Here is a 27,933-nt window from a genome sequence, read left to right on the forward strand (position 1 = left end):
ATCCATAGGAAGTCATTTTGCATTGTGATACATGTTGAGAAGAAAGTAAACTTTGGGACCAGGTTTGTCAGATGAGCGACCTTAGTGATAAATCATGCTTCAATGAAAGGATCCAGGGAGGAAAGGCAGGGAGGGACAGTTTACAGGTGTTTAATCTGAGTTTTCTGGGTTTGTTCACCACCTATTTTGCATGGGGAAATATCTTCATTATAACGATAAATAACACTCTTAAAGAGTTTAGGTAACCTAAAGTTAATGAATCCTTTAGTTTTATTTTACACTGAAATTGGTGAAATATATTGACCCAATTTCTATATGGTTTCAGATGACCTGCTGATAAATACATTCTAAAAATAATCTTACTTCATTATGTGTCGGTTCATTAGGAACTATACGGTGATGTATTTCTTACCTAAATGGATAGAATTAAATTCCATGTCTTTCTTGCAAGCAGCCAGTACTTTCTTTCAGGGATCAAGAATATTGATATACTTCTAATGAGCACTAATCTAAATACAACTGGCTATGTGTTGAATCTCACCAAGTACCTATTTTGTGCCAGTTCTGTGCCAGGCATTGGGGATGGAGGGATTTTTAAAAAGACACAGACCAGGGACAAGAAGCCCCCTACGTTGAAGTGCAGTAAATGGTTTATCAGATAGGAAGAGATTGCCCTGAAAGCTGGGTAGGGGGGCAGGTCTCTCTCCCTACAGGAAACAGAGGGGGAGGCTCTGAGCTGTACTTTAAAAACTGAGCAAAAGGAGGAGAAAGTGGAGAACTTGTTATGTGGCTACTGTGTTCTCTTACTCTGAAAATACTGGCAACAAAGCGCAAACAGGTCAGAGGAGTAATAGAGAATTATATAACTAGGTGGATAAGGATAATTTTATACTCACTTATCACGACTTATATATTTATAATTACTGTAATTCACTGAAGTATGCATTCGCTTATCACATTCGTATTTTCTTCATACGTCAGAACAAAGTGACGTATTTACGTAAGTTTTCAGGAAACTTGCTATCTCGAGGCGTGAGTGCTCGGTGTGTAGTGCTGTTGACTCATTTGCAGTTTGCTCTGTTCTTGACCCGGAAGGGTAAGTCATTTTGCGATGGTGCTCTCCAGACAGATATGTCATCCTTGGAGGTCACCGTGACTCGTGGGTGTTTGGTGGCATTGACCCTCAGAGCGGGGCAGCTGTTGTTCATGAAATCGTCAGGAGTTTTGGAAAGCTGAAAAAAGAAGGTAATGTAAACAGAGAGTAAAAACACCAATTTTTTTCTGCATCTCATTTGGGTCCTCAGCAAAGTGAGTGGACAAATACTGCCTTGTGGGTTTGTGTGAAGGGCCAACTGAGGCTACATGATACAAAGTACATCATCTTAGCTGCATGGAGTACTTTGTAGAACTCAGTAGCAAAAGTTCGCTTTCAATAATATAATGACTACGTTACTCAAGTCAATAATATGGTGACTGTATCATGTTGGTTAATTATATTGTTTATTCATTTTTTCACTTATATATATAATATTTACATTATTTGTATTTATATATGAAATTATAATCTGAAATAAAGGAATTACACTGTTAGGGGTTTCTCTTGGCAACTAAGACGATGGAGATGGGTTTTTTCCCTAGAGAGTACACACCAGAATTAGGTCAGAAGCCAAAGCATCCTGGTCTGTGAAATGTGAGCAGAAGTTTCTTGGGCTCTTCCAGCCTCATGCCTCAGGTCAAGGACACTAAGTGACTGAGGAGATAGAAGATGACTCAGAAAAATGCTGGTCTTCTTGCTTAATAGGATTCTGTCGAAAGTTTGATGTCTGCACTTGTTTACTCACCCCCAGCCTTGGTTTCTCTCCCAGAATTTAGGATTATGCTGTTAGCGCCGTTAACTTCCAGTCATTTTAGAATCTTCATATGAAAACAAAAATAAAATTTAGTTCAAACGGTTGCTGTTTAAAATAATCATTACACACCGAGAGCAGAACACCCATTTAGTTTACTGACCCTGCGAACAAGGTGTCTGGGGGCTATTTTTTTAAGCAATAAAGATGATGGTAAAAATGTTAAGTTTGCAAGGTACTCACTTTCTCAGTGAAACAGTGTTATCATACGTGTTATCTGTTTTGAACTCATAACCACCAGGGAGATAGTCACCTAGTTATTTCTGCTCTCATTTTATAAATAAGTTAACCAAGGTTTACAGAATCAAGTCATTCATCCAAGGACTTACAGCTGGTGTGTGGAAGAGTCAGAGTTTCATGATTTTTCAAGAAGATTTCCTGTGGCAAATATAAAGCATCACTCCAACAATGACAGAGTTTGTCAAAAGAATGCAATGGTGAGGAATAAAAATTAATAAGAAATTTGAACAATACTCTTAACACACTTGACAAAAATGGGGTACTGGATTCAACAGCCCCAGGGATATACATTCTTAATAAGCACAAAGGAAATACTAAAATAATGACAACTTACACTTTTTGGAGCACTTGTTCAGTGCTGGATTTGTACGTATTACTTCATTTAATCCGCCCAACAATCGGGCTGGAACTTGATCTTTACTCTGCTCTTCCTGGTGTACAGATTTAGAAACAGAAGCTCAGTAAGTCTGAATAACATTCCTTCGGTTGGACTGCTAGTAAGTGAGAAGCAGGGCTTGAAATGAGGTCTCTCTTTAACTCCAAGGTCAGTGTTTATAACTGCAGTCCACGTGACTGCCCTGAATGATGTGGTTCACAGCAGCAGCCGACCCTGGTGTTGGGATTGGAGCGTCTGTTGATTAATTCCGGCAGAGGGTGGAGTGAAATCACACAACCAGCTGACACTGAGCAGTTGTTCCTGGGAGGCCAGCACACGTGGAAGTTGTAAAGGGTTCTCTCTCAGTTATTTCAGCTCTCAGAGCACAGACCACATCTAGCAGTCTCGGCACCTGCAGACCGCAGATGGCTTCCCATGCGTAGTCGATCATTACAAACCTATTAGAACATTTTGTGACCTCACTGGATTTTTACCATGTCTGCCTTTTCCCCTTTTTCAAGACAAATGTGCTATTTTGTATTGACAGATCAGCTTTAAAAATCTATCAAAAGGAAATTACGTAAGTAAAGGTTGTCATCATGATTCGCTCTTCCTAAACAACCAAGGGATCTGTTGCTGGTCTTTTTCTGTTGGGTGTGGCGCTGTATTGGCTATAGTACGCATTTCCCCTGCATTTATATGTATGTGCATATTTCAGGATGGAGGCCTAGAAGGACAATGTTGTTTGCAAGCTGGGATGCGGAAGAATTTGGTCTTCTTGGTTCCACTGAGTGGGCAGAGGTTAGTTAATAATTTGCTCCAAGATACATTTTCATGATAACAAAGCAGTTAGGATTTAATTCCCAAGGATGTAAGAATAACAAGTCAATCCGGTGAGAAAATATTCCAACTTTTCCCCAGAAAGTCTATAGGCACATATTCTCGTTCAAAACTCAGTAATAAAAGTTCTTGTCCCTTGAGAACTAAATTTTGTTTGAACTTTTAAAACCACTTAATGTCAATTGTCAATATATTTTAATCTTCGTTTTCTGGAAGTGTGATAGTCACTCAGTTCACTAGAAACTGAACATCATGTAAGATGTCATGTTTCTGTTTTTTGCAAATTAGCTCCTAAAACTGATCACATTTAAATACCCCTTGAGTTTGCACTGTCTTCCTCATAGCATAATGACCTACTGTAAATTAAATCATGCTAAAAGTGAGGAGGAAAGCCCCACCACAGAATATTTACCAGGCCCTTTGGAAAGTAATTTTACCTGCATGCATTGTTGGTTTTGTGAAATAGAAGCATGACCTGTAAAGTGCAAAATTAACATTTATTCCATTAACTTTCAGTCATTCTGTAAATGTTTACTTGGCTTCTGTCATCCTCCAGGAATTATGAGAAGCCCTATAAACTTCAACTTTCTTTGAAGGGGTCAGTGGGATGTAGTGCTCCTGTAGACAAAGATTTATGCTGGCGTCAAGAAGAGCATACATATTTTGAGAGCTTGATTTGTCCTTTTAATATTATTTTCATCACATAGAACTGCATGTTTTCCACTTTATTTCTTATAGTCAGGACGCTTAGAAAATTGCATGTTTTAGAGATTCAGAATCCACGTTTATCAAAAAAAAAAAAAAAGCCTACTTACACTCAGTTTTTTAAACTGCAGTGGTCAATTCTGACCAGTAGGTGGTGCCATAATATAGGAGACCTTATTGAAGGAGTCAGTGTGATTAAGAAATCAGCTCCTTTTCCACTTATCATATTAAGAATGTAGACAGTCTCATCTTCATCATTTTAGCCTTAAAAATGTTTTGCTCATTATTTCTTACAAACTGACATTTTTTTCAAGCAGACCCTAAAAATCTTATGTGTCAAATTTGTGGTGAACTTGAGCCAACATAATTCAGAAATCTCTATACAGTAAATGTAGGTGTGCGTTTTTTCAGAGGGGGGTTATGGCTATATGTTTTTTTGTTTGTTTTTATTGCAGGAGAATTCCAGACTCCTTCAAGAGCGTGGTGTGGCCTATATTAATGCTGATTCTTCTATAGAAGGTGAATATCCTTGGTCACATAGGAAAAGATGAGCAGTTTCTTTCATAAATTGTTCCCTAACAAGAAATGCAGGTCCATTAACATGTGGTGAGGGAAGCTGCTGTCGGTTTGTTGTGCTTACAGCAGTGGTGAGCCCTGGGCTGCTAATTTAGGAAAAATTCTTTGATTTGTTTCATCTGGCAGATAACCTTGTCCATGGTAGGAATTCAGTGAATACCTATTAAATGGATAAGTCAGTTATGGTACTGAAGATTTCTATGATTTTAGAACAGGGTAGCAAAAAGGTACGATTTAAATTTAACCCCTGTGTCATCATAATATCATGCGTACAAAGTTTGAAAAAAAAAATGCTGAATTCCAAGATTTCATCTTTCACCAAGAATATTTCTTCTTAAAATTTTTTTTTCTTTAAAGACTGTTTATGAAGCACCTCTCTATGCAATGTACTTCCCAGGATTTCAGACGAATCAGAGGTTAGGAAAGAACAGTCTAGGACTCAAGAGTTTACAGCTGACTATAGATGATAAAATAAATCAGTCTAGGATTTTAATATATGCAGGTACTCAGACTATAAGCAGACTTGTCTTGGATTTCAGAGGAGAGAATGACAGAAACTTTAGGAAAAGCTTGAGAAATGCAGAAGACATCGGAGTCAGGCCTTTTAGAATGGATTTGCTTTGATAAACAAGAGATTTGAACTTAGGGACAATCGCATGTTGATGTCCAAGAAACTCACAGTCCATTGTCACTGCCCTGCAGCCCTACACATCTTTCTGTTCCTTGAACACGTGCAACTTCCCAGCCATTGCAACTGCTATTCTCTGTATTCAGATTGCTGTTTAACCCACTCTGTTTAATTCTTTATATATATATATATTATTTTTGCAGGGAGAGGTAGTTAGCTTCATTTATTTACTTTTTCAGTGGAGGTACTGAGGATTGGACCCAGAACCTCATGCATGCTAAGCATGCACTCTACCATTTGAGCTATACCCTCCCCCTAATTCTTACCTTTACAAGTCCTCCCTGAAATGTAATTTTTTCTTGGAAGCCATATCTTTGTAGCACTCATCTCTGCCATTATTAAGAAATTATTTGTTTTACAAACTGCCTCCCTTTCTAGACTATATACTTCAGCCTAGAACAGGCAGGATCATACATCTTCCCTCCTGGATTCTTAATGTCTCAAATATTGTTTGCATGGGTGCAACAAATGAATGAAGGGTAGGCTTAAATAGAATATTTTCTTGATTAGTAAATCTGCCCTGTCAACAATAATCGGGCCATTGATGGAGGTACATTGTTATTTATATTTTCTCCTTTGTGCACGTGGCTGAACTGCTTTGTCCCCTAAGTTAGGTCGTGCATTTCAGTTACCTTTTCCTCCTAACTTTCCTTAGTTAGTGGCTAAGGGCGTCCTCTTATTCTTGGCCCTGCTACCCACTAGTGGTGTGACCTCAGGCTGTTACTTTCTGTGTCTCAGTTTTCTGACCTTTCAACAGAGTTAGTAAGAGCACATATCTCAGAGGCTCATGGACGCGCAAAAGTAGGTAATATTCACAAAACTCCCAGACTTGTGCCCTGCACAGAGTAAGTGTTCCAAAATGTTAGCTTGGGTCATTATTATCCTTATTTAAACACACGGATGAAGATGAAATGCCTTTGCCACATAGAATAAGTATTCCAAACATATATTCTTCAAAAGTAGAATAATGTTCTCTCTATTGCTAGCTTTTTTTTTTTTAGACTTGATTTTTCATGTATGTTTTTTTAAAGTCATTGGATTTTTCTGATCACATCATCCCCTGATTTAAAATGCTGCATTATATCCCCATCATTTTAAGAATCAAAAGCAAATGACACACCTTAACGAGATCAATATTCATAGTTGGTATTCTAACATTTTTGTAGCATTGTCTACATTACGTAGTTACATCAATTATTTGTAAAAATAAATAGAACCATAAAAAAAGCAGTTACTCTATTACATTTTCCCAGAGTGTTATTTTTCCCTGGTTTCAGCGAATAGCTCCTTTACTCTTTCTTTCAAATATAATTTTCATTCACTTTGAATTAAGCTTACTGAGGCTCCCCCCCCCTTTTGGCATGTTAGTCTTGATTATAAATGCAAACCTACAGCATAAGGTCATGGGTCATAAAGTTTAATGGAAACTCAAGATGACATTCTTTTAATTAAATTTTTTGAAGGAACATAGTCTTTAGTTGGGGGACGTTGCCACAGAAATAAATTCAAGGTTCTTTTCCTGGGGGTCTGGGAGGAGGATGGCTTTCAATGAGTGATGAGTTGCAGAGTTTTGATCAGACTTAGGTTTTAAAGGGATCATCCTGGCTAAGGACTTAGGAAGGGTCTTTGAGTGGAAGAATAAAATAAAGGAATGAAATAGAAGACAACCTATCTTCTCCTTGTCTTTCAGGAAACTACACTCTGAGAGTTGATTGCACCCCACTTATGTACAGCTTGGTGTACAATCTAACAAAGGAGGTAAAAATCAATACCTTGAATTTTAGAGAATCTAAGTTCTACAGATGATGTGTTCTTGAAGTGGCTTTGCTATGTTAAACGCCCGTGCTATTTTATGACTTGTCTTTTTTTTCATATGGCAAATACCCACTCCATAGAACGTTACATCCAATGAACAGTTCACGCCCGCTGCCCCGGCTCTCCCCACGCTAATCTGAGGCAGCCTATGGGAAGTGTTATATCTACCATCTCCATTTGAAAATGAATAAACAGCTCAAAAAAGAAAAAGCATTTAGCCACTAAAGTCACACAGCTTGTTTGGTAGCTGAACCAGTAACTTGGTCCTGCAGTTTAACTCCTTAATTTTAAAACTGGCTTCACTCTTTAAATAGAATGATACCAGTTAATTCAGGACTCAGGAAGAATTGACGTTTCCAACCGATTGAGAAAGAGGCTGTAGAAGGACCCCAAGGGCTGACTCCAGGCGTGAATCAGTCTGGGACAGAGGCTAAGGCCATTTCCCCCCTTCCTGATTGCCCACCACGGGCTCAGTCGGCTGAGCTCCACGGGGCCTGGCCATCAGCTGAAGTTACCGTAGTTCTGACAGCAGCACAAGATACTGAACCTGGCAGAGAGGCGGTACCTGAATTTCTTCAGGACCTCCAGGCAGCGCTTCAGTTCTCCTGCCCCCAAAATCCTCTGGTCCTAAAGTTCGTCCGAGTGAGTTTTCATGGCAGATTTGTACTGTTATACTGATTACCTGATTTGAACTGGACTTTCCTGTCCAGATTCACCAACTTAATAGAAATACCAATGGAAATATAATTACCGAGAAAAACAGTTATTGCCCTCAGATAGGGATTTTAAATAAAACCTAAACATATCATTAAGCTTTGGATTCCCAGGCATGGAATTTAACGTATTAACTTCTCCAGTAGGTATAGAACGTTTTAATTTGGCAATAGTCTACTCATGGTATGACTGAAGAGCGCCATTGGGTACCTGCAGTTTTATCAATTCCCATGAAATGTATACAGAATTAAATATCTGAAACGTTGTGTTTCAGAGAATTCCCACCATTTCTGTAATTTAAGGTCAATGCTGACGAAGCCTGACAGTTACATTTGTTGAGCAGGTGGATTGGTGTCTCCCTAAGACAGACCAAATGCAAAACCACTACTCTCTAGGTCAGGTTTGAAATTGTGCTGCTTGACAATTTTGGATTTTTTAAAATTCTGTTTTATTTATTTGGGGAAGGTGATTGGTAGCATTTCAAATTTTGGTGATAAACTGAGAATTTAGTAATATATTTCTGCATTATTCTAAATTTGTATTTCTCAAAATAAATGGGGTGGTACTGTCTCCTGTGTCAAAGTTTTGTGTAAATGTATTGTTTGAGTGAAATTATTTTATTGTTTTGTATTGATATTTTACAAGTTAAGATGTTAACATAAATTCTGACTCTCTCCTCATGCTTATATAAATGTATTTGTGTTCCCATTAACCTTTGCACAGTATTTAGAGAACCTGGCACACTGAATTCCATGTTTTTACTTACAGTTCCCACTAATAGACGGTGGGTAATGCGTCTTGTTAAACTTTGTATCACTGGTATCTGCAAAAAGCCTTCAACAGCATAGGTAGTTTATAAATGTTTTTTGAATTTGTTAAAAAATAGAACATAAGACTTTAATTAAATATAAAATAAAGTTTTATATCACATATTGTTCAATTAGCTGTGAATAATCATGAAATATTAATTATAGGTTAGTGTGCTAAATATTTTAGCATAACATCTAATGCTCTGAATCTAGAATTCAATAGTAGTCATATTTTATTCCCTTAGTTTTCTCATCTGTAAAACCTGTAATTGTATTGAAAGCCCCATGGTTTAACACAATTACAATAAATACTCAACTAATTAAATAAAATATTAGTGCATTTGTTTTGGTATGTATTATTTAATGACTTTGACACCCTTCTTGGCACAAAGCAATATTTTTAAAAAATACCTTCCTTAACCAGCTTGTTTGTTTTCTTTTTTTTTATTTTGTAAGAGGAGGAGGAATATACTTTTGAGACTAGCATCCCTTAATTCAGAAAGATTAAAAAAAAAAAAAAAAAAGACCAAAAACAAAATCTTACAACCATTCATGTGAACACAATGGCTTGGTAATAATTTGATGTAGGTTTCTTTTTCCTTACACTCCATGTATTTTTTAAATAATAGTTGCATTATACATAATAACATGAGCATTTTCCCATATTGTCAGCAACTCATTCTTAAAATTCTTTTTTTATATATAAATCTTATTTTATTTTATTTTTCTAACGGAGGTACTGGAGATTGAACCCAGGACCTTGTGCCCGCTAAGCACATGCTCTACCACTGAGCTATATCCCCCATTGTTGTCATTCTTACTGACTGCTAATGTATGAATTGCATTCCTTATTTTGCTGAATATAATTTAGCTACTGATTCCCTGATTAATAGATATTTAGGTTTTAAAATGTCTGATTTATAAGTATTCTCTCTCTCTTTCTCCCCTTTTTCCCCCCCCTTCAACTTGTGCAGCTCCAGAGTCCTGATGAAGGCTTTGAAGGCAAATCTCTCTTTGAGAGCTGGAACGAAAAAGACCCTTCTCCTGAATTCAGCGGCTGGCCCAGGTAGACAATCAAAACTTCCTGCTAAAGTCAGTATGGGATCATGTTGAAAATAACAGGGTATTTTCTTTCAATAAATAATAGAAATTGAATTAAAAGTTTTCTAACCTCTGATAAAGAAAAAGCACTGCTTAGGTTGACAAATAAAGTTGTTACCAGAAAACTAGGTTAGCCTCTTGGTGGGTGTTGAGCCAGAAGACACAGCCAAGCCCAAGAAGGGGAGAAAGAAGGATTTATTACCAGCAAGTAAGGAGAGCACTGGGGATCGTTCCCAAACCAGTGTCTCCCAGAACAGCAAAACCGGGGAAGTTTTGAGCTAAGGGTACGTGCATGTTCATGAGGGGCTTGAGCGAAAAATTCATAATAAAATTGGGGCAAAGTTTGACAGAGTCTTAAGCGTTAGTTGATTGAAGTCAGGAAAGGTCAACATCAACTTTCCTTAGGTTCCCATTGGTCTGGTGGTTGAGCAGTCCAGGGGGTTTGAATTCTGCAAAACAGCTCAAGAATGGGCTTGGGCTCATCCTTACCCTTGTAACAGAATGGGGAGTCCTTACAACTGCGTTACTATCTTTGCTGTTGTTACTTCTCTTGCCTGATGACAGTCATTTGTTCCTAAATTCTCTTGTCCCCTTAGATCATTAATTACCGAGACCTGTTCAAAGCCGAGCATTTATCACAAAATGACACAGGCCAAAAATGACTTCTCTTTTTCCATTTTTAAAAATTTTTTAATTTTTAAATTTAAAATGTTTTTATTATTTTTTTTAATTGAAGTGTAGTTGATTTACAATATTGTGTTAGTTTTAGGTATACAGCACAGTGATTCAGTTATACATATATATGTTCTTTTTCAGATTCTTTTCTATTATAGGTTATTACAAGATACTGAATATAGCTCCCTGTGCTGTACAGTAGGTTCTTGTTGTTTATATATTTTATATACAGTGGTGTGTAAATGATAAAAATGGCTTCTCTTATGTCAAGAAAGCCAGGCCTGGTTCTTTCTTTTTCTCCAGGGAACCTCTACCCTATCTGCTTAGAAAATATTATTATGTTCTTTGAGGTTAAATCTGTAAGCCATCAAACTATGTTTCTCTTTTGAATAAGTAGTATATATGTGTGGCTCTAGATCTGTCTTCTGGTCAATTTATAAATTTTTTTTCTGAACATCATACAGTTAACAAATATTTATATATGTGTAACTGAATCACTTTGCTGTATACCTGAAACTAACACTGTAAATCAACTACAGTTCAATAAAAAATAAAATTTAAAAATGAAAAAAAATCTTTTTTAAAAAAAGTGATGTGCAATTGTGATACTGTGATTCATAAGAAGAAGTGTGTATCTGGTCCTCTGAATTCTCTTACAGAGCTCCTAAAACCCTTGGAATTTCCTAAGTGACGAGAGGGACAAAGATGTCTTTTATTACATTAGTGAGGTGACTTGGACCCCACCTAAGGCGGGGGCTCCTTGCCAGGAGAACCAACCAAGTGACTAGAGGACTCCAACTCTCAGCCCTGCCCTCCACCTCTGAGGCGGAGAGAGCCTTACAGTTGATTCAGTCATCAGCGGCCAATGATCTAATCAATCATGACAATAGAATGAAGCCTCCATAAACCCCCCAAAGGACAGAGGGGACAGTCTCCTGGGATTGAGCCCTGAAGCTCAGTGGAATCTGATGCTGTCTCTGGGTAGACAGTGTCAGAATCGGACTGAATTGTAGACCCCAGCTGGTGTCCAAAGCTTTGCTTCTAGTTGATGTGGGAAACCCCTGCATTCCCCCAGGTTGGAACTGGGTCCAGGAACCCAGAAGGACAGTGGTTACTCCTATCCATAATAGTCTTATGGAAGTAAATATTTGTGATCAGAATTGACTTTCCTCTCTCTTTTTTTTTTTTCTGCTTGTCTAAGGTGATATATCTAAAAATTGTATTTTTAGTATTAAGAATGGAGTTTAGTTAAGTTAACCTTTGATCTGCACTCAGTGAAGAACTTAACTCAAATAATCCTGTATTTTACCCCTAAAAGGATTAGCAAATTAGGATCTGGTAATGATTTTGAAGTGTTCTTCCAAAGACTGGGAATTGCCTCAGGCAGAGCACGGTACACTAAAAACTGGGTAAGTCTGTCCATAAGGTCTTCAAGATTATTTACGAATATATTTTAGACAAACAAATAATTCTGAATCAAAAAAAAAGTGACTTAACACATCATAATTGTTCCACCCCTGATTGTGTTCAGAGATTAAAATTCTTTCAATGTGTAGTGGGTTTCTTCTGACTTCTATCTGCATGTTTATGAACAAGTATGCCTGTGCTGCTTTGCTTTCCTTTTCAGTTTTCAGTATTATGCATTTACTTCTTAGGGAAAATAGGCATTCGGTTCTCTTATACCACTTCTTGTCCCAACTCTCGAATACTGTCCCTCGTGGCATTTTCTCAGTATAGAGCTGTGCTACACTCGTTGATTAGCAGACTTTTCCTTCCCTCATGCATATGCAATTAACTCACCTCAAACTCTTAGAATATTCAAATATGTCAGGTGCCCTGGGAGATTTCATTTTCCCCGTCAGGGCTCTTCTGCTCCTCCAGTTTCTCTGGTTATTCTCTGTGCCTTTGGCACAACTCTTGCCTGTGAAATTTTCTTTCACTAAAAATCTGAGAGTATTTTTATTTCTCTTGTATTTTGGATTTTCTATTTCCTGGATTTTGTGTCTTCCTTTTTGTTACGATCTCTCTACTCATTTTGGAGCACATCCTTTAGGAACTTCTTGAAACGGGTGAATGAAAGCTACAGACCTTGCAAGTCTGCAAAATTATCTGTACTACACACAATTCTTCAATTGTTTGGCTGAGAGCAAAATTTTGGTTGAAAATCCTGTACCCTCAGAATTTTGAACTCATTGCTTTATTTTCTTTTTGTCTTTCAGCCCCTGATCTCTTGTCTCTTTTTTTTTTTTTAAGGAAGATCTTAGTATCTTCTCTTTATGACTGTGTTGTTCTTGGCGTACACATTGTTGTATTAGTTATGCCATTTTTTAATATGCTGGGCTGGACACAAAGTGAACCCTTTGCTCTGGAAATCTGTGCACTGTAATTGGAGGAAGTGGCTTTTTCTTTGATTATTCCCTCTTTCCCCTTTCACAAACTTAGCCATTTGTTTAGCATCTAGGGATTAATTTCTGTTGTAATAGTCTGCTCTCTTTTGTTCCTATCTCTGTCTTTTTCTACTTTCTGGGATATTTTTCTCAAGGCTGCCATTCATGCGTTCTTTTTTATTAAGTTTCCTCCATTTCCTGCAGTACCTTCTTACTCTGAGTTGATTTTACTTTAGTTTGTGTGTTTGATCTGTATCTTTCAAATTAAAGGCTTTATTCAAATGCCTGGCCACCTTTGGCAGTCTGTCTTTGGGAGAGAAACCATAAAAGACTGATTGAAGCCCTGTATGCAGGGACGGTGCTTGTTGACTGGGAAGTTTCACAAGAGACAGACTGAGAATGCCTGGTCTAGTTGCTTCGTTGGGAGGCAACCGACACTGAGAACCTACAGGTCTTTTTCTTGGGCTAGTTATTTTGGCCAGACAGGAAATCTTTAATCTCTTACCATGGGGGTAGGACGTTAGGCAGGGTTAGATGGGGTTGGTGATGGGGTAGATGTTAAGATTATGTACATTTTACTTAGGAGAAAACCACAGCAAAGAAAGGTTTAATAACCACCCAAAATTATTTGGTAATAAGTCCTGAGGCCTGGATTCAAACTCTGGCAGGCTAATTCCAGAGTCCTACTCTCAACACACCACTATATAAAGTGTTCCATTATATCAGTGTTGGTGTCACAATATCAATGTACACATACACACCGTATGCAGAGAGAGCTGATGGCTACTCTGAAGCTTTATTAAGTTACATAGTCTTATGTAGCAAAGAAGAATGACAAGGGAAATGGTTAACAGACAGTGTCTGGCTCAAGGTCATAAGACCCTTGATGTTTCGGTAAATCATGTTCATCTTGGCACCAGCAAGCCTTACAGCTTATCAGGGCAGAACGTATGAGAAACAGCTGCTTAACAACAGTCTTCCTGGACTCAGGCGGCTCTGCCTGTCTTAGGTTGCCCCGCTCTGGGGATCTTACCTGTCACTGGCTAACCAGCCTTCTCACCTCTGAGTCTGCAGCCTTTTATGACTTGTTTACCATTCCAGCCCAAGGCTCGTTCCTTTGTTCCCACAGTTGGGAGGCTACAATCAGTTAAAAAGGAAATAAATAGATAGCTAAGGATCTGAAAAAATGGATAAAAGGCATAAATCAACAATTCATAGTTTGAGAAGTCCTTGCCTCTTGCCTTTTAGGTATGTTCTTATACCTGTCTGAGCATTATTTCCCTCCCCTCAGGGAGATTCTGGACCCACTCCTGAACCCCTCCCCTGCTCAGAGGCCTCGTTTGTCCCCGCACTGCTCGTCCGAGAACTGCTCGTTCATGGAATTTATTCACTAAGCAGTTTGCAGCATTGCCCTATATAATACTGTATCGTGCTTGCTTACTTGCTTCTGACAACCCTCTGTCTTCTTAAATTTGTTTCACTCAAATGCAAATTTATCTTGTCTTTACTTCAGAAACATTTCTACATCTCCTGTTTTCTTAAAGGCAAGAATGTTAGGTTTTTCCAAGATAATTTTTATAATATCATTTATGTTCTAGACATACACTTTTTTTTAAACTAGTAAAAACCTGGGATGGGTTTTAGTATTTTAATATTAATACTTTAGTAAGTGGCTTATTGAAGTACTTAAATTCTTTATTTATTACTGACAAAAACAGTCTTAATAATATTAAGAGTAAATATGATACCGTGCATTTTATTATGTTATCTTACAAGAGAGATTTTTTTCGTGCGTTTTTTGTAGGAAACCACCAATTTCAGCAGCTATCCACTGTATCACAGTATCTATGAAACATATGAATTAGTGGAAAAGTTCTACGATCCAACTTTTAAGAATCACCTTGCTGTGGCCCAGGTTCGAGGAGGAATCGTGTTCGAACTAGCCAATTCCATAGTGCTCCCCTTTGACTGTCGAGACTACGCTGTTGTTTTAAGAAACTACGCTGATACAATCTACAATATTTCAATGAAACATCCACAAGAAATGAAAACATACAGTGTGTCATTTGGTATGCTACCCTTCCTCTTTCAAAATTCACAATCTATGTTTCTATTGATCTCTAAAAGGTAATGACTTACCTTAGATCCATTTATTATCTATCGCTGCTCTATATGATCAAATATTTTATGCATACAGATGTACCTTCCATTTCAGTGACGCCTGTCTTGCAGTACACAAAGTATAAATACCTTGTTAAATACAGAAGAGGACACCTTCCTATGGTGCTCCCTTTGCTGAAGCTACAGAACGATGCCATTAAGTGCTGATTTCTGTTGCAGATGCACTGTTTTCTGCAGTGAAGAATTTTACAGAAGTTGCTTCTAACTTCAGTGAGAGACTCCAAGACTTGGACAAAAACAAGTATGTTCTATATAGATAAAGTTATACATGTAATAGATACGATGAAAGAGAAACACTAGTTGACATCTTTGTTGCTGAAATCTCTTTGGAAAATTTTTTTCTGCTTGCTTTCTGTCCACTCTAACTTCCTGTACAAGGATGGATGCCGTATCTCTCAAGAGATACTTTCCACTATAGCATCGAAGGTCCTGCACTGTATGTCCCCATCTTTTTCCAGTTTTATCTCTTGTTCTTTCAGCATCTATACATCATCCTTCAACCAACCTCTCCTATACCAAAACACACCTTCTTCCTCTCTCTTCTTAATGTCATTACCCCACAAAGAGTTCCTAATTTCCACTTCCACCTGGAAAAATTCTCTGTATCCAGAATAGCAAATAAAGTCACTACCTTTTTTTCCAAAGTGAAGCATTTAGGATTAATTCTGGTAAAAATCTCAAAAGTAAAACATAATTTGAGCAAAATTTTAAGATGGGAGGAAAATAGAGAATATTAGACACAATTTTTTTAAAAGTAGAATTTTGAGTGACTATCCACTACATATTAAATTTACTATGATGATACAAACATCAAATCTTTGGGGACTGATGCAAAAATACATAGAAAGACAAGAACAGACAGACCAAAGATTAGACTAGTGATATGTAAGGATGTATTTGTAATAAAGGATATATTGAAATCAAAGGGTTAGAAAAAAAAAAGATACATACGTTTTAAGAGATCCCAAACACCATATATTCTATGAAGCTGATTTTCTATCACTAAAAAAAAATGATGTTTCTTCTCCGTGACAAACTATCTGATGGCTTGGTATGATAATCTAGGACCCTTGGCTTTCTCTTCCTTGAGTATTTCTGTATTTGTCTTACCATCTCTAAATGATAGGAAGGTACAGTTTGTGTGTCTGTATTATAAATCCTGAAACACCTGGAGCACAAGCGACTGCACGTAATAATAGTAAATGGTGGCTAAAGTCAATTAAAGTGGATGTCGAAATTCTCAACCAAAACTTTGAAATCTGAGGAAGAGACACTTCTTTTTTTTTTTTTTTTTTTTTTTTTTTTGTGGTCTTTTTTTAAACTGAAGTATAGTCAACTTACAGTGTTGTGTTAATTTCTGGTGTACAGCATAGTGATCCAGTTTCATATTCTTTTTCATTATAGGCTATTATAAGGTATTAAATATAGTTCCCTGTGCTATATAGCAGGACCTGGCTGTTTATCTACTTTATATATAGTAGTTAGTATCTGCAAATCCTGAACCCCCAATTTATCCCTCTACCATCCCCTGTCCCCCCTTGGTAACCGTAAGTTTGTTTTCTATGTCTGTGAGTCTGTTTCTGTTTTGTAAATAAGTTCATTTGTCTCTTTTTTTAGAGTCCACATATAAGTGATCTCATATGATATCTGTCTTTCTCTGTCTGACCTTCTTCACTTAGTATGATAATCTCCAAGTCCATCCATGTTGCTGCAAATGGCATTATTTTATTCTTTTTTATGGCTGCCTAGTATTCCACTGTGTGTCTATGTATATGTGTGTGTGTGTGTGTATACATACACACACATACACACACACAACATCTTTATCCAGCCATCCGTAGATGGGCATTTAGGTTACTTCCACATCTTGGTTTCTGTAAATAGTGCTGCTCTGAGCACTGTGGTGCATGTAGGAAGAGACACTTCTTTGAATCCTGCTTTTCTTGAGTTAATCCCTTAATTCATCGTAAAAGGATACAGAGTATTGACTCCTTGGTACCTTCATGCACACATAGCATTTAACCTCAAGACCTAGCCTCTTCCAGTCTCTCCAGGAGGCCAGCATGCTTCTGAAGGGAAAAGATCCCTTTTACCTAAGGCTGGTGCTCTGGGCATTTATCTCCCAGGGATATTTCAGATTGAACTCTGCTCTGCACAAGGAATATCCAAGCAGGCTGTGTGTATTCACATGAATTTGTGTGTTTGTAACAATGCTTTATAAATTTGGTTCAGAAACTTAGATTGTCGTATTGAAATTATGGTTCTTGCAGTTGCCTCCTTTGTTAGTTTGTGAACTGTTCACAGGTAAAGTCTATACCTAGTTTACCTTTATCCTATCACACCAGAGTTTTGATGCTAAATAAATGAGTGTTGAAAATAGCTCAAATCCAAATTGTGGTGCCTTTATTCTGTCTTCCTTTCATCAGCATGGTGAAGGGATAGTACTGAGCTCCCATTTCCCTCTAGGACATTCTGGTTGTGAACCTGGTCAGGTTTTTATGTATCTCATCTATGGAATGGGGCTATTACCATCTCTATCTTGGAGGATTTCTCTGAAGGTAAAAAAATAGTGTTTGTATAAATTGTATAAACATTCAGAGTAGTAATTGGCACATAGATAAATCAGTAAATAGTAGCTGTTATTATAAAAGCTAAAACATCACAAAACTAAGAGATAATTAAAATTTTATATAAAGTAATTTATGATTCCTTATTGTAATGATTGTTTTTTCTCTCTCCCTCCCTCCCCATCCACCTACCTATCTCTTTTTACCTACCTATCCATTCGTCCAGCCACATACCCTGCAATCCATCCATCTACAAACCTGCCTCCCTGCCCACCTTTCTTTCTTTTTTTTCTTCTTTCCCTCCTCTTTCTTTTCTTTTCTCCTTCTTTCTTCCTTTCTTCCTTCCTTTCCTCTCTCTCCCTCCCCATGATTCCTTATTGTAACAATTATTTCTCATTGGTTAATGAAATTATGACAGATTAATCCATTGAATTTAATAACATCGTTGCACTACTCTAGACTTGCTGGTAAATCTTCAGTTATATTGAGTCATTCTTGTTACAGTAACACTCTTCCCTGCCCTCTGGAATGTGACCTCTGCAAGCAGGAAGTGTTTGATACACAGCAGGCATTCAAATGCTGTTGAAAAGATGGATTAAGCCCCACCTCTTGTGCTCACAATGGGTGTATCTTTATAATAATAACAATAAGAATACTATTAGCTGTCATTTGGTAAATACGTATACTTTTTCAGGCACACTACAGAACATTAATAAACTATCCCATTTCAATATTGAAATGACTTCTGTGAACAGATTATTAGGATACCTAACATGAAAAAAGTCCTGCCAATATTTAAGTATCAAGGTTTATCAATTAATTACTTCAATATAAATAAAAATTACTACAATTTTTTTCCCATTGGCACATTGAACTGTTTCGGTGGTTTTATAAGCCTCAGCAGAATAGCATTTTATAGGATTTTGAAAATGTAAATATGCATGCTACTGTTCTTAATTTGCATGTTACAGGAATTTAAAATATATTTTAGCTGTGTTTACTTCTGTTTGAGATTTTTAGTTTGCTGGGTATTACATGTATTTTCATGCAGCTACAACTGTCCTCCTTTCCATTTCTAGCCCGATATTATTAAGAATTATGAATGATCAACTGATGTTTCTGGAACGAGCATTTATTGATCCTTTAGGATTACCAGACAGGCCTTTCTATAGGTAAGGATAAAAATATGACTCTGTAGTCTAATACAATACCATTTTTTTCTTATTTTTTGCACTGAGGAAAAAAATACAGTTGATTTTTGCAAGCAAATAGAAAATTCCAAAATATGTGTCATAAGTGATAAATATTTATTTATGTAATGCAATACGATTGCTACAGATCTTTATTTTTATTATCTTTTTTGTTTCTGTTTATAAAAAAATGTATGTTCACTGTAGAACAGTTAGAAGATCCAGGAAGTCAGAAGTAGAAAATAAACATTTCCCCCATTCAATTAGTCATATATAAAATCATGTTTATTCTTTGGTATACATGATTTTAGCCCCTTATTTTGTTTTAAGTATATCTGTATTTATGTCATAAATATATGACATAAGACATAATAAATATGTATTTATTTACTCTACCTCCTAATGTGGACATTTATTTTTTCCTAATTTTTGACAACTGTACTTATTTCAAATAAACGCAACTGTCTCCAGGTTGATCTTACTAAGTACGCAGGATGAATCAGAGCATGGATTACCTGGGTGCGACCCCATCTTTCTATACAGGAATTCTCTCAAATGATTGGAATTGGGAGTAAGGGCATCATCCAAACAGCGGGAAAGATCTGTCAGGGGCAGCACGACCACGCCCCTTTCCTTCCCGACCGCTCTGCTGTGGAACCTGTCCCTCCCTTCCAGGGCTGACGCCTGCGCGGTTGTAGCTCCTTCAGTAAAACCTCACCTCCTGGGTCATGTCGGACATTACAAAGCTGTCTGTAGTGATTCTTCATGCTCGTGCTAGGCATTCTAACGTGACTTCTCTTTTAAAGACGAAAATAAAACCCACAATAGTAGGTTGGCTGGTCACAAACAGGACTTTATAAATCACACTTGTGCTACATCTCAGAGGGTAGAGTGGTTTTTCCAAGCCAGCACGTATTTGCCATGTGCCTTGAGACTGATCTCTTCATCTCCTAGACCTCAATTTCCTCCTCTTTGAAATGCTAATATCAACTTTGTAGAGTTTATTTTTCAAGGACTAGAAAAATTGTCAATAAATAATTTGGTGGAAAGCATGACTCATAGTAGGTGATAGAGGTCCTTACTGTCACTGTCTTTATTTTTATGGCTCTGAACCACTTTTAAGTCATCTGTTTAAAGTCAGCATATAATTAATTGGTACATATTTCACAGACTAGTCTTTGGAGATTAAACTTGGAAGTTTAGTTGACAAGTGGCTTTTTCAAATCATAAAGTTAGAATTATGTAATCCAGGAATTGCTGAGTGTCCCTGTGTTTTCTCTTGTACATATCATTCGAGCAACTAATAGACAGCAAACTACTTCTGCCAACAGGCACATCATCTATGCTCCAAGCAGCCTCAACAAGTACGCCGGGGAGTCGTTCCCAGGGATCTATGACGCTCTGTTTGATATCGAAAGCAGCGTGGACCCTTCCAAGGCCTGGGGAGAGGTGAAGAGACAGATTTCCATTGCAGCCTTCACAGTGCAGGCTGCAGCAGGGACTCTGCGAGAAGTAGCCTAAGAGGGACCTTCAGAGAACACACACTGAGCTGGTGCGACGCATCAGGCAGGAAGAATCATGATGTATGTATTGATAAGCTGGAAAATAAACTTGTGTACATATATATATATATATACATATATATATATATATATATATATATATATATATATATATATATATACATATACACAGATAGGTATTTTTTCTTCTCTCTATAGAATCAAATAAGAAAGATAGGTGATTTTTACTCTATAATTATAGAAAGTTATTCTGAAGTTGAGCCAAGTGTTGAAACTAACAGGCTAAAATTGTAATACACTTGTGTGGCATTGTCAGAGAATCAGGTGTAATTCAGCATTTCCAAACCTACTCTTGTCAGTGCACACGTAGAAAGCATCCATTAAAGAACACATGAGAAAATACACAGAGCTGCTCCAAGCCAGAGGCCTTAGCCGGCCCGTCTCCCCCGGCTGAGGAGACCAGTATCTTAGCTCACTAGACGGGCAGCTCTGGTGTAACCCAGTGGAGGTAAATATAGTCCCTCTATACTATAATTACTTTTTTTAAAATTAGCAAATATGTTGTTTATACCAAAGGGCATACATAACATATATGTACAGTGAAAATAATAAAGAAATGGGCATTTGTAAAGCTCCCCCAATAACCAGGTTAAGAAGAGGCACATCGCAGATCTCTGGATCCCCCATGTACTGCTGACCACGCACCCTCCTTGCCTTCCAGAGACACTCACTGTCTTGAGTTTTGCATTAATCTTTGCTGTTATTTGTAATTTCACCACACACTGCTGTATCCCTTACATGTTTCTGGCTTTGAGTATTTTTAGAATATTTATAAATAAAATCATGCCATGTATATTTTTCTAGGACCTGATTTTTCACTCACTTTTGACATTTCATCCGTGTATTACTGTGGCTTTAGGTCATTAAATTTCACTGACACAGAGCATTCACTTGCATGGATATAACGTTTATCAGTCAGCATCCAGTCAAGACAGAGAAACCACGCAGAAACATAAAAGGGGAACATTAACATAAAGAATGGCTAATTATGATAGCATTGGAGCAATGAGCTACTGTCTAGTAAAAGGTAAAGAGAAGTTTAAAGAGAGAAGAATGGCAGATGTGAGGCGCAGTCATTGTCCCTTAGATGGAGGACTGCAGGAATACGCAGATGTTTCCTTAAATAGATCAGGCCATTGGATAAATCCAATCAAAACGGTTTGAACTTGCGCTTACGCCTGTGAAAACCTAATCTGCTTTTAAGAGTTTAGTAAAATATATCAAGTAAAGTGTAGTCTTTGGAAATTCTACAAAAAGGCTGAAGAATAAAATTGAGTCTATTATCCAAAAAATAAAAGACCTTCACTGGTGAACATTAGGATGCCAAGTATGGCTGCCAGTGAGCCCTGTGTTAGAAAGCAACCAGCCTGGCTGATGCTGACAACTTTTCCTCAAAAACTATCATCTTGAGACCATTTATAATCCTCATCCATGGGTGTGGAATTTGGAGATAGGAGGTTCCAATCCACCCTCTCTTCCTAGGACTTCTTGTAATTACTGTCTGTTCAAGGATTTGAAAACAAGGTGTCTCTCATGCAGTGGGCCATCTGTCTAGTCCCATGTTGTCTAACAGGGAGGGCAGCCACATCTAGCTATTAAGCACTTGAAATGTGACTAGTCTGAATTGACCCGTGCTGTTAAGTATGAAATGAATTCTGGACATCAAACACTTAGTATAGAAAAATGAATGTAAATATTTCATGAATATTTTCAGTATTAATTTTATGAACCCAATTTCTTGCATCGCCTCATACCTAGAGAAGCACTAAAATCATTAATGGAGAAAATCTGCTCCTCGTGACCAGCAGCAACCATCCCGTGACTCGCAGTAACTGTCTACCGAGATGTGTGCTTGATTGTACGTACCCCCTTCACCAAAACCCCATGTGTACTGACCTCCCCCCACCCCCTCTTCAGAGCAGCTCCACAGAGCTATCTGAGGCCATCTCCTGGGCTACAGTCATCAGTAAGCCCCAAATAAAACTGAACTCACAGCTCTCTCATGTTTTTCATTTTTTCCCGCTGGACACAATATTAATACCCATTCATGATTAAAATAAAACCCTCTTAGCAATCCTGCAATAGAGGCTCATTTCCTTAACTTGATAAAGAATATCTACAAAAAAATTTGCAGATAGCATCACAGTTAATGGTGAAACTCTGAATGCTTCTCACTAAGATTAGAAACAGGGAAAGAATGTCTGCTCTCATCATTTTTATTCAACACAGTATTGGAATTACAACCAGCACAATAGGGACAAATTTATATATATATATAAATATAAAGCTATATATATATATAAAGCAATATATATAAATATGGCATACAGTTTGGAAACAGAGAGATAAAATTGTCCCTATTTGAAGATGGCCTGATTTCTTACACAGAAAATAAATCCTAATGAATCTACAAAAACTCCTAGAACTAGGACATGAGTTTAGGCAGGCCAGATGATGCAAAATCAACAGTGTTTCTATATACTAACAACAAACATGTGAAAACTGAAATTAAACACAATATGATTTACATTTGCTGCAAAGAAAATGACATAGTTTGATATAAATATAACAATACGTGTATAGGATCTGCATCCTGAAAATTGCAAAATGTTAATAAAGGAAGACCTAAATAATTGGAGAGACTTACCATGTTCATGGATTGAAAGACTAGACATAGTAAAAATGCCAAGCACTCCTAAACTGCTCTATAAGATTAATGCAATTATTATCAAAGTCCCAGCAAGAATTTTTCCAGACATATACATATTTATTATATATTTTATATTAAAAGGCAAATGATATAGAATAGCTAAAACAATTGTTTAAAAGAACACAGTGGGAGGAATCAGTCGATGTTTGGCTTGTTACGGCTTACCACGTAGCTTCAATAATCAAGACAGTGTGGTGCTGCAGAGAGAAGGCACAAAGATCAGTAGAGCATCAGTGAGCCCAGAAACAGACTCCCACAAATATGCCCAACTGATTATTGACACAGGAGCAGAAGCAATTAAATGGAAGAAGGACAGCCTTTCAACAAACAGGGCGAGAGCGGCTGGACGTCCACAGGTAGAAGAATGACCCTCAGCCAAACATGACACCTTATGCAAAAATTAGCTCTATAAAGAATCATACACTGTAATGTAAAACGTAAACTATAAAATGTGGGGATGAAAAAAGAGGAGAAAAAGGATCTAGGACTCGTCACAGAGTTCTTTAAAAAGAGTTCTTAAAAGAGTTCTTTAAAACGTTCTTTAAAGCACAGACTGATAAATTAGACCTCATTAAAATTAAAAACTTCTGATCCACAAAAGACCCCAAGACCACTGCTGAGTGAAAGAAGACACAAAGGAGCACGTACTGTATGATTCTATTCACATAAAATTCTAGAAAATGTGAAAGAGTTCATAGTAACGTGAGACTGATCAGTGATTGCCTAGAGCCAGGACAGAAGGGCGGAATTAACGGCAAAGGGCATGCTGCAAATCTTCTGTGTCTTGATGGAGGAGGTGGTCTGCTGAATTTATTTCACATCACTCAATACTCCCAAATTGTAGGCTTTATATGGATGCAGTTTATCTTATGTAAGCTATGCTTCAATAAAAACTGTTGTTTTGTTCTTATGATACGCTTTTGAAAGAGTCTGAATATAGAAATAAATGTCACGGTAACTGCCCTTAAGGAGTTCATAGTCACTCCCCTGAATGTCACTTTCTCCTATTAAGAGACTGGTGGGTTTCCACTGATCTGCTTTCTTTTTGTCCTATTTGTGTTACTTATATTTGCGACACGGGATAAAGGTTTAATTTGTGGCAGACAGAATCTGAAGCTTCAATTTCCTTTCCTCCAAATCAGAGTTTACAACCATCTTAGTCTTCCTGACAGAATATGACTTTCAAATAAAATTGCTGATTAAACCCAATGGGCTGATTAAGCACGGAGAAGAAAGAATAACATTCATTCGCAGTCCAAAGTTACGTGAAGTTGAAACATCTCTTAATAAAGCAACCAGATACTTTTTATGCAGATAAAATTAGTGAAGAAAGACTCCTGCAACATTCAAATAGATTTCATCCTAAGAATGGTATAAAGGGACATCTTAAACTACCATAAATTAACAAGTATCAAAAATTTTCACACAAAGAAATTACCCACCTGAATAAATACTCAGTTTTCATACAATTCTCACCCTGCAACATTCTAAACACTTTATTTTTAAGATCAAATATACAAGACAAACTTACCGAAGAAATGATTTAATATTTTCAGCTTTCATCTCAGACAGCAGTTCGCCCCTTACATTTTGGTGAGGGCTCACTGAAGTGGCTGTTTCTTTGAGAGGCTTACTAAGCCAGCCTGGAGGGAGAATACAAACACGTATGCACACTACAGACACACATAACTGCTTTTGACTTTATAAAACTAGAAGCCAAGGGGAAAAATTTGCCCTTATCCGAGAAATACATCATGGTGAGCTTGACAACAATAACAAAAAAAAGTCACATAGATGCAGAAAACCTTCCAATTCTGCTGCTAATTCTGAGCCGGTTAAAGGAGTCTGGAGGAGGGGTATCTTTTCGCTTCCCCACGTGTCACGCATCACACGGGCCTCTGGCTTTCCTGTTCCCCCCCGGGGTCTGGGTCAGAGCGCAGCGCCTCACACACAGGGAGCCTTCCACAAACATTTACGTGATAAATGATTACGGAAGGGCAGCTTTTTGCAGCGCTGCCCATATTCGCTACAAGTTTTGCCTCCTTAACGATGCTTGGAAGTGAAATCACCTTTTTCACCCCTGCGGATAGTGGCAACTCTAAACTGCCCTTGCAGCCGCCCTTAACAGTATCGTGCAGGCGGTGCGCATTTAACACACTTGAACTTCGGCCACCCTCTACTAGGAAGGCTGAAGCGGCGGAGCTCGCCGGGCCGGGCGCTCGGCCGGCCAGGGCGCCCCGCGCGCAGCCGAGCCCCGCAGCCCCGGCTCCCGGCTCCTCCGCGGAGGGGCGGCTGCGGGCGGCGGCGCCGGCCCCGGCCCCGGGGTCGGGTCGGTACACTTACCCACCAGAAATCCGCCCAGGAAAGAGGCCAGCGCTGCAGCCAAGCACATCCACAGGTGCGGACGACCCCTGGACTTGGCCATGGCTTCGGCGGGGCTGAGCGGGAGACGCCGGCCGCCGGTGCGAGGCTCGGGAGCGCGGGCGAGCGGAAAGCGCGCGCCCGGGGACGCGGGGGACGCCCAGGTCGCCGCCCACCTCGGCCGCCGCCGACCGGGCGCAAAGCCCCGCCCCTGCCCTCCAGCTCCGTCCAGAAGCGAGTGGAAATCGGCCCCAAACTCCTGGCCCCTGTGAGCCCCGGGGGGTTTGGAGGGGAGAGAGGAAGCCCTGCAAGGGGAGGAGACAATCTTCCTGTTGGCCGGCAACGTCCATTCTGTTGCTCTTGGACAAAGTCGGCCTGGGGTGGGAAGGAGCAGCTGAACATGTCCCGAAGTGTTCCCTGAAAAACTCTGCTTACCAGCCTCTTTCCAGGAACTGCTCAATTTTGGCAGCAAATGCATTTAACTACTGCTTTTCCTTCCGTGTTGATTACCTTCCTGCCAGATTCTGGCTAATTTCTAACTGGTCACACTTGGGGAGCATTTCTGGTCCTGGCTGCTTCACGTGCTGCTTAACCAGGTACAACATCCGAACTGATGGGATTGGGTTCTTTCGTTTTCCTTTCCCTGAACAAGCCTCCAAATTTCTGTAATTGTCAGTTTCTTCTTCTGTAACTGGGCTTTTCCCCTACCTCACTGGAATGTTGTAGGTTCAAATTAATATTAACCATGAAAGTGCCTTGCACCATAACTGATGGTAGGTTTTTAACAAATGTCATGCTCCCCGCCCTCCCACTCCTATCTCATTTCTCCCAGAATTTTTCTTTAAAAGGTTTACAAGATGGTAGTCCTTGTAAATAGGCCACCTGCATCCATCCATTTTACCCTGGAGGAAATCTTTTAGCAATTCATGACTGGATTCCTCCTATCCAACTAAAAGCAATTTTGCAGCCAGAGCAAAAGCTACTGAGTGGACTATGAAGAGGACAGTATGTTTCTGCTTATAACCTCAACTTCACTGCGTTGTCCGAGGTCATGTTGATCTCAGTTAAGGCACTTTTTTTTTTTTTTTTTTTTTTTTTTTGCTCCTAACAAGTTGCTAGAAGAATCTAATTTCTTTTCCTTGCACTGTAATTGCTGATGGTCATATCTGATGGTTTTTCCCTCAGAACTTTTGTAGAAGCCTTGATCGTTAACTTTGAACCAAATATCTTTAGTGAACTAGTTGATTTCAAACTACATGTATGTTGTTGAAGCCCTAAGTAGCTTCACCTTTTTTAGCTACTAGCCCCTTTGTTACTCCTTAACTGATGCCTCCAGCATTTCCTATTTTAGAGATGAACATCTTTAAAATGATACCATTTTCATAACAAAGTCCCCTCAACGCACACACACATACAGCAGCACAGACAGAGATCTAGAATGAAGTTATTCAAATAGAACCAATAGCCAATGAAGTAATCACACTCCTCAAACCTAGTTTAAGGAACAGTTCTGTTATGGGACACAGTGGGGCGGCCGGTCAGTGACATGGTGATGCTCGGGTTGGTAAAAGAATTTACCAGATAATGTATGGGAATAGACAGGAGTTTTATTAGAGGTACATTGCCAAAGACAACAGTGAGCCACACAGACAAGAGGTGCCTGTGTGAGCCCCAAGGGCCAGTTTGGTGTCTTTTATAAGATAGGGTCACAAGGTGCCTGATTGACTTGTGCACAAGTCTCTGATTGGTTGTAGGTGAGATAAGAGTTTTAGGGTCTGTGAAGGACAGTGGGGTTTATGACTCTGATAAGGTGGGCTAAAACAAGCCAGCCTGAGCAAATTCCCTAGAGCATCCAGAATTATTTTTATGTCCCATAACTAAAGAGTATTAAGATTTCAATAGCTAATCCAGTTTCTACTGTAACAGTTGGGTAACAAGGATCTCCTTTTTGCCAAAAACAAGATCAAATATTATGTGTCAGTATATACAAAAATGTGTGACACACAAACTTTTTGAGAATTGATTATATAATTTATTAATTTCTATACCCTTGGCACATTTTATCTGCTACCCATAGGACCATGGGCTATTGATGACATATCTCTCAAAAAGCAGAATAAAATTGCCAGGAAGGAAGAAATTTTCCTCTCCCTTTCTAGGTTCTTCTGGTTGGTCTAAGAATTAAATTGGCATGAGACAGGTTAATAGGACAAATCCAAGAAAAGTTTAATAGCGTGTATACATAGGAGAGACCCAGGAGAACTGAGTAATGCACCAAAATGGCCCAAACCTCTCAAATAAGTACCATCTTCAGCTAAAGGCAAAAGAGGATGTTGGAGGTAGTTTGGGACCTCAAATGGAGGAAGGCAATTCACATGGGGATGGAAAAGCAAATGTTTGGTAAAAAAAAAAAAAAAAAAAAAAAAAAGGTGTGCTGGGCCATGCAGAGACAATGGGACACAGAATGGACTCTGATCTCTAAATGTTCTCAGTGTCACTGTGTGTTCT

The 27,933-nt window shown here is 38.5% G+C and overlaps 2 protein-coding genes across 8 annotated transcripts in view; one reads left to right on the forward strand and one right to left on the reverse strand.

Annotated features, from left to right (window-relative positions):
• Nucleotides 1-21,147, forward strand: part of FOLH1 (folate hydrolase 1) — a 49,808-nt gene extending 28,661 nt beyond the window's left edge. Inside the window, exons 10-19 of the mRNA XM_074372830.1 lie at nucleotides 1,126-1,245; nucleotides 3,242-3,324; nucleotides 4,524-4,587; nucleotides 7,023-7,090; nucleotides 9,645-9,736; nucleotides 11,765-11,855; nucleotides 14,638-14,902; nucleotides 15,174-15,255; nucleotides 18,661-18,753; nucleotides 20,103-21,147. Of these exons, the coding sequence (XP_074228931.1) occupies nucleotides 1,126-1,245; nucleotides 3,242-3,324; nucleotides 4,524-4,587; nucleotides 7,023-7,090; nucleotides 9,645-9,736; nucleotides 11,765-11,855; nucleotides 14,638-14,902; nucleotides 15,174-15,255; nucleotides 18,661-18,753; nucleotides 20,103-20,292 (1,148 nt within the window). The 3' untranslated portion in view covers nucleotides 20,293-21,147. The remainder of the gene's footprint in view (nucleotides 1-1,125; nucleotides 1,246-3,241; nucleotides 3,325-4,523; nucleotides 4,588-7,022; nucleotides 7,091-9,644; nucleotides 9,737-11,764; nucleotides 11,856-14,637; nucleotides 14,903-15,173; nucleotides 15,256-18,660; nucleotides 18,754-20,102) is intronic.
• LOC123613805 (uncharacterized) lies at nucleotides 1,095-26,223 on the reverse strand. 7 transcript variants are annotated; one of them, XR_012509773.1, is made up of 5 exons: nucleotides 25,412-26,223; nucleotides 24,596-24,707; nucleotides 1,842-1,914; nucleotides 1,650-1,750; nucleotides 1,095-1,232 (listed from the first exon to the last, which is right to left on the reverse strand). XR_012509773.1 is itself a non-coding variant. In XM_074372833.1 (3 exons), exons 1-3 carry the CDS (start codon nucleotides 25,773-25,775, stop codon nucleotides 13,877-13,879), a joined length of 570 nt encoding a protein of 189 aa, XP_074228934.1. In that variant the 5' UTR covers nucleotides 25,776-26,223; the 3' UTR covers nucleotides 11,862-13,876. The 7 variants fall into 7 exon arrangements, 4 of the variants coding, with proteins under 4 accessions (XP_074228934.1, XP_074228932.1, XP_074228935.1 ...); XR_012509771.1 differs by having other exon boundaries at nucleotides 25,408-26,214; XR_012509772.1 differs by lacking the exon at nucleotides 1,650-1,750 and having other exon boundaries at nucleotides 1,097-1,232; nucleotides 25,408-26,214.
• Between the last annotated feature and the right edge of the window lie 1,710 nt (nucleotides 26,224-27,933).

Source organism: Camelus bactrianus, chromosome 10, assembly GCF_048773025.1.
Source record: "Camelus bactrianus isolate YW-2024 breed Bactrian camel chromosome 10, ASM4877302v1, whole genome shotgun sequence".
Classification (NCBI taxonomy): Eukaryota; Metazoa; Chordata; class Mammalia; order Artiodactyla; family Camelidae; genus Camelus; species Camelus bactrianus.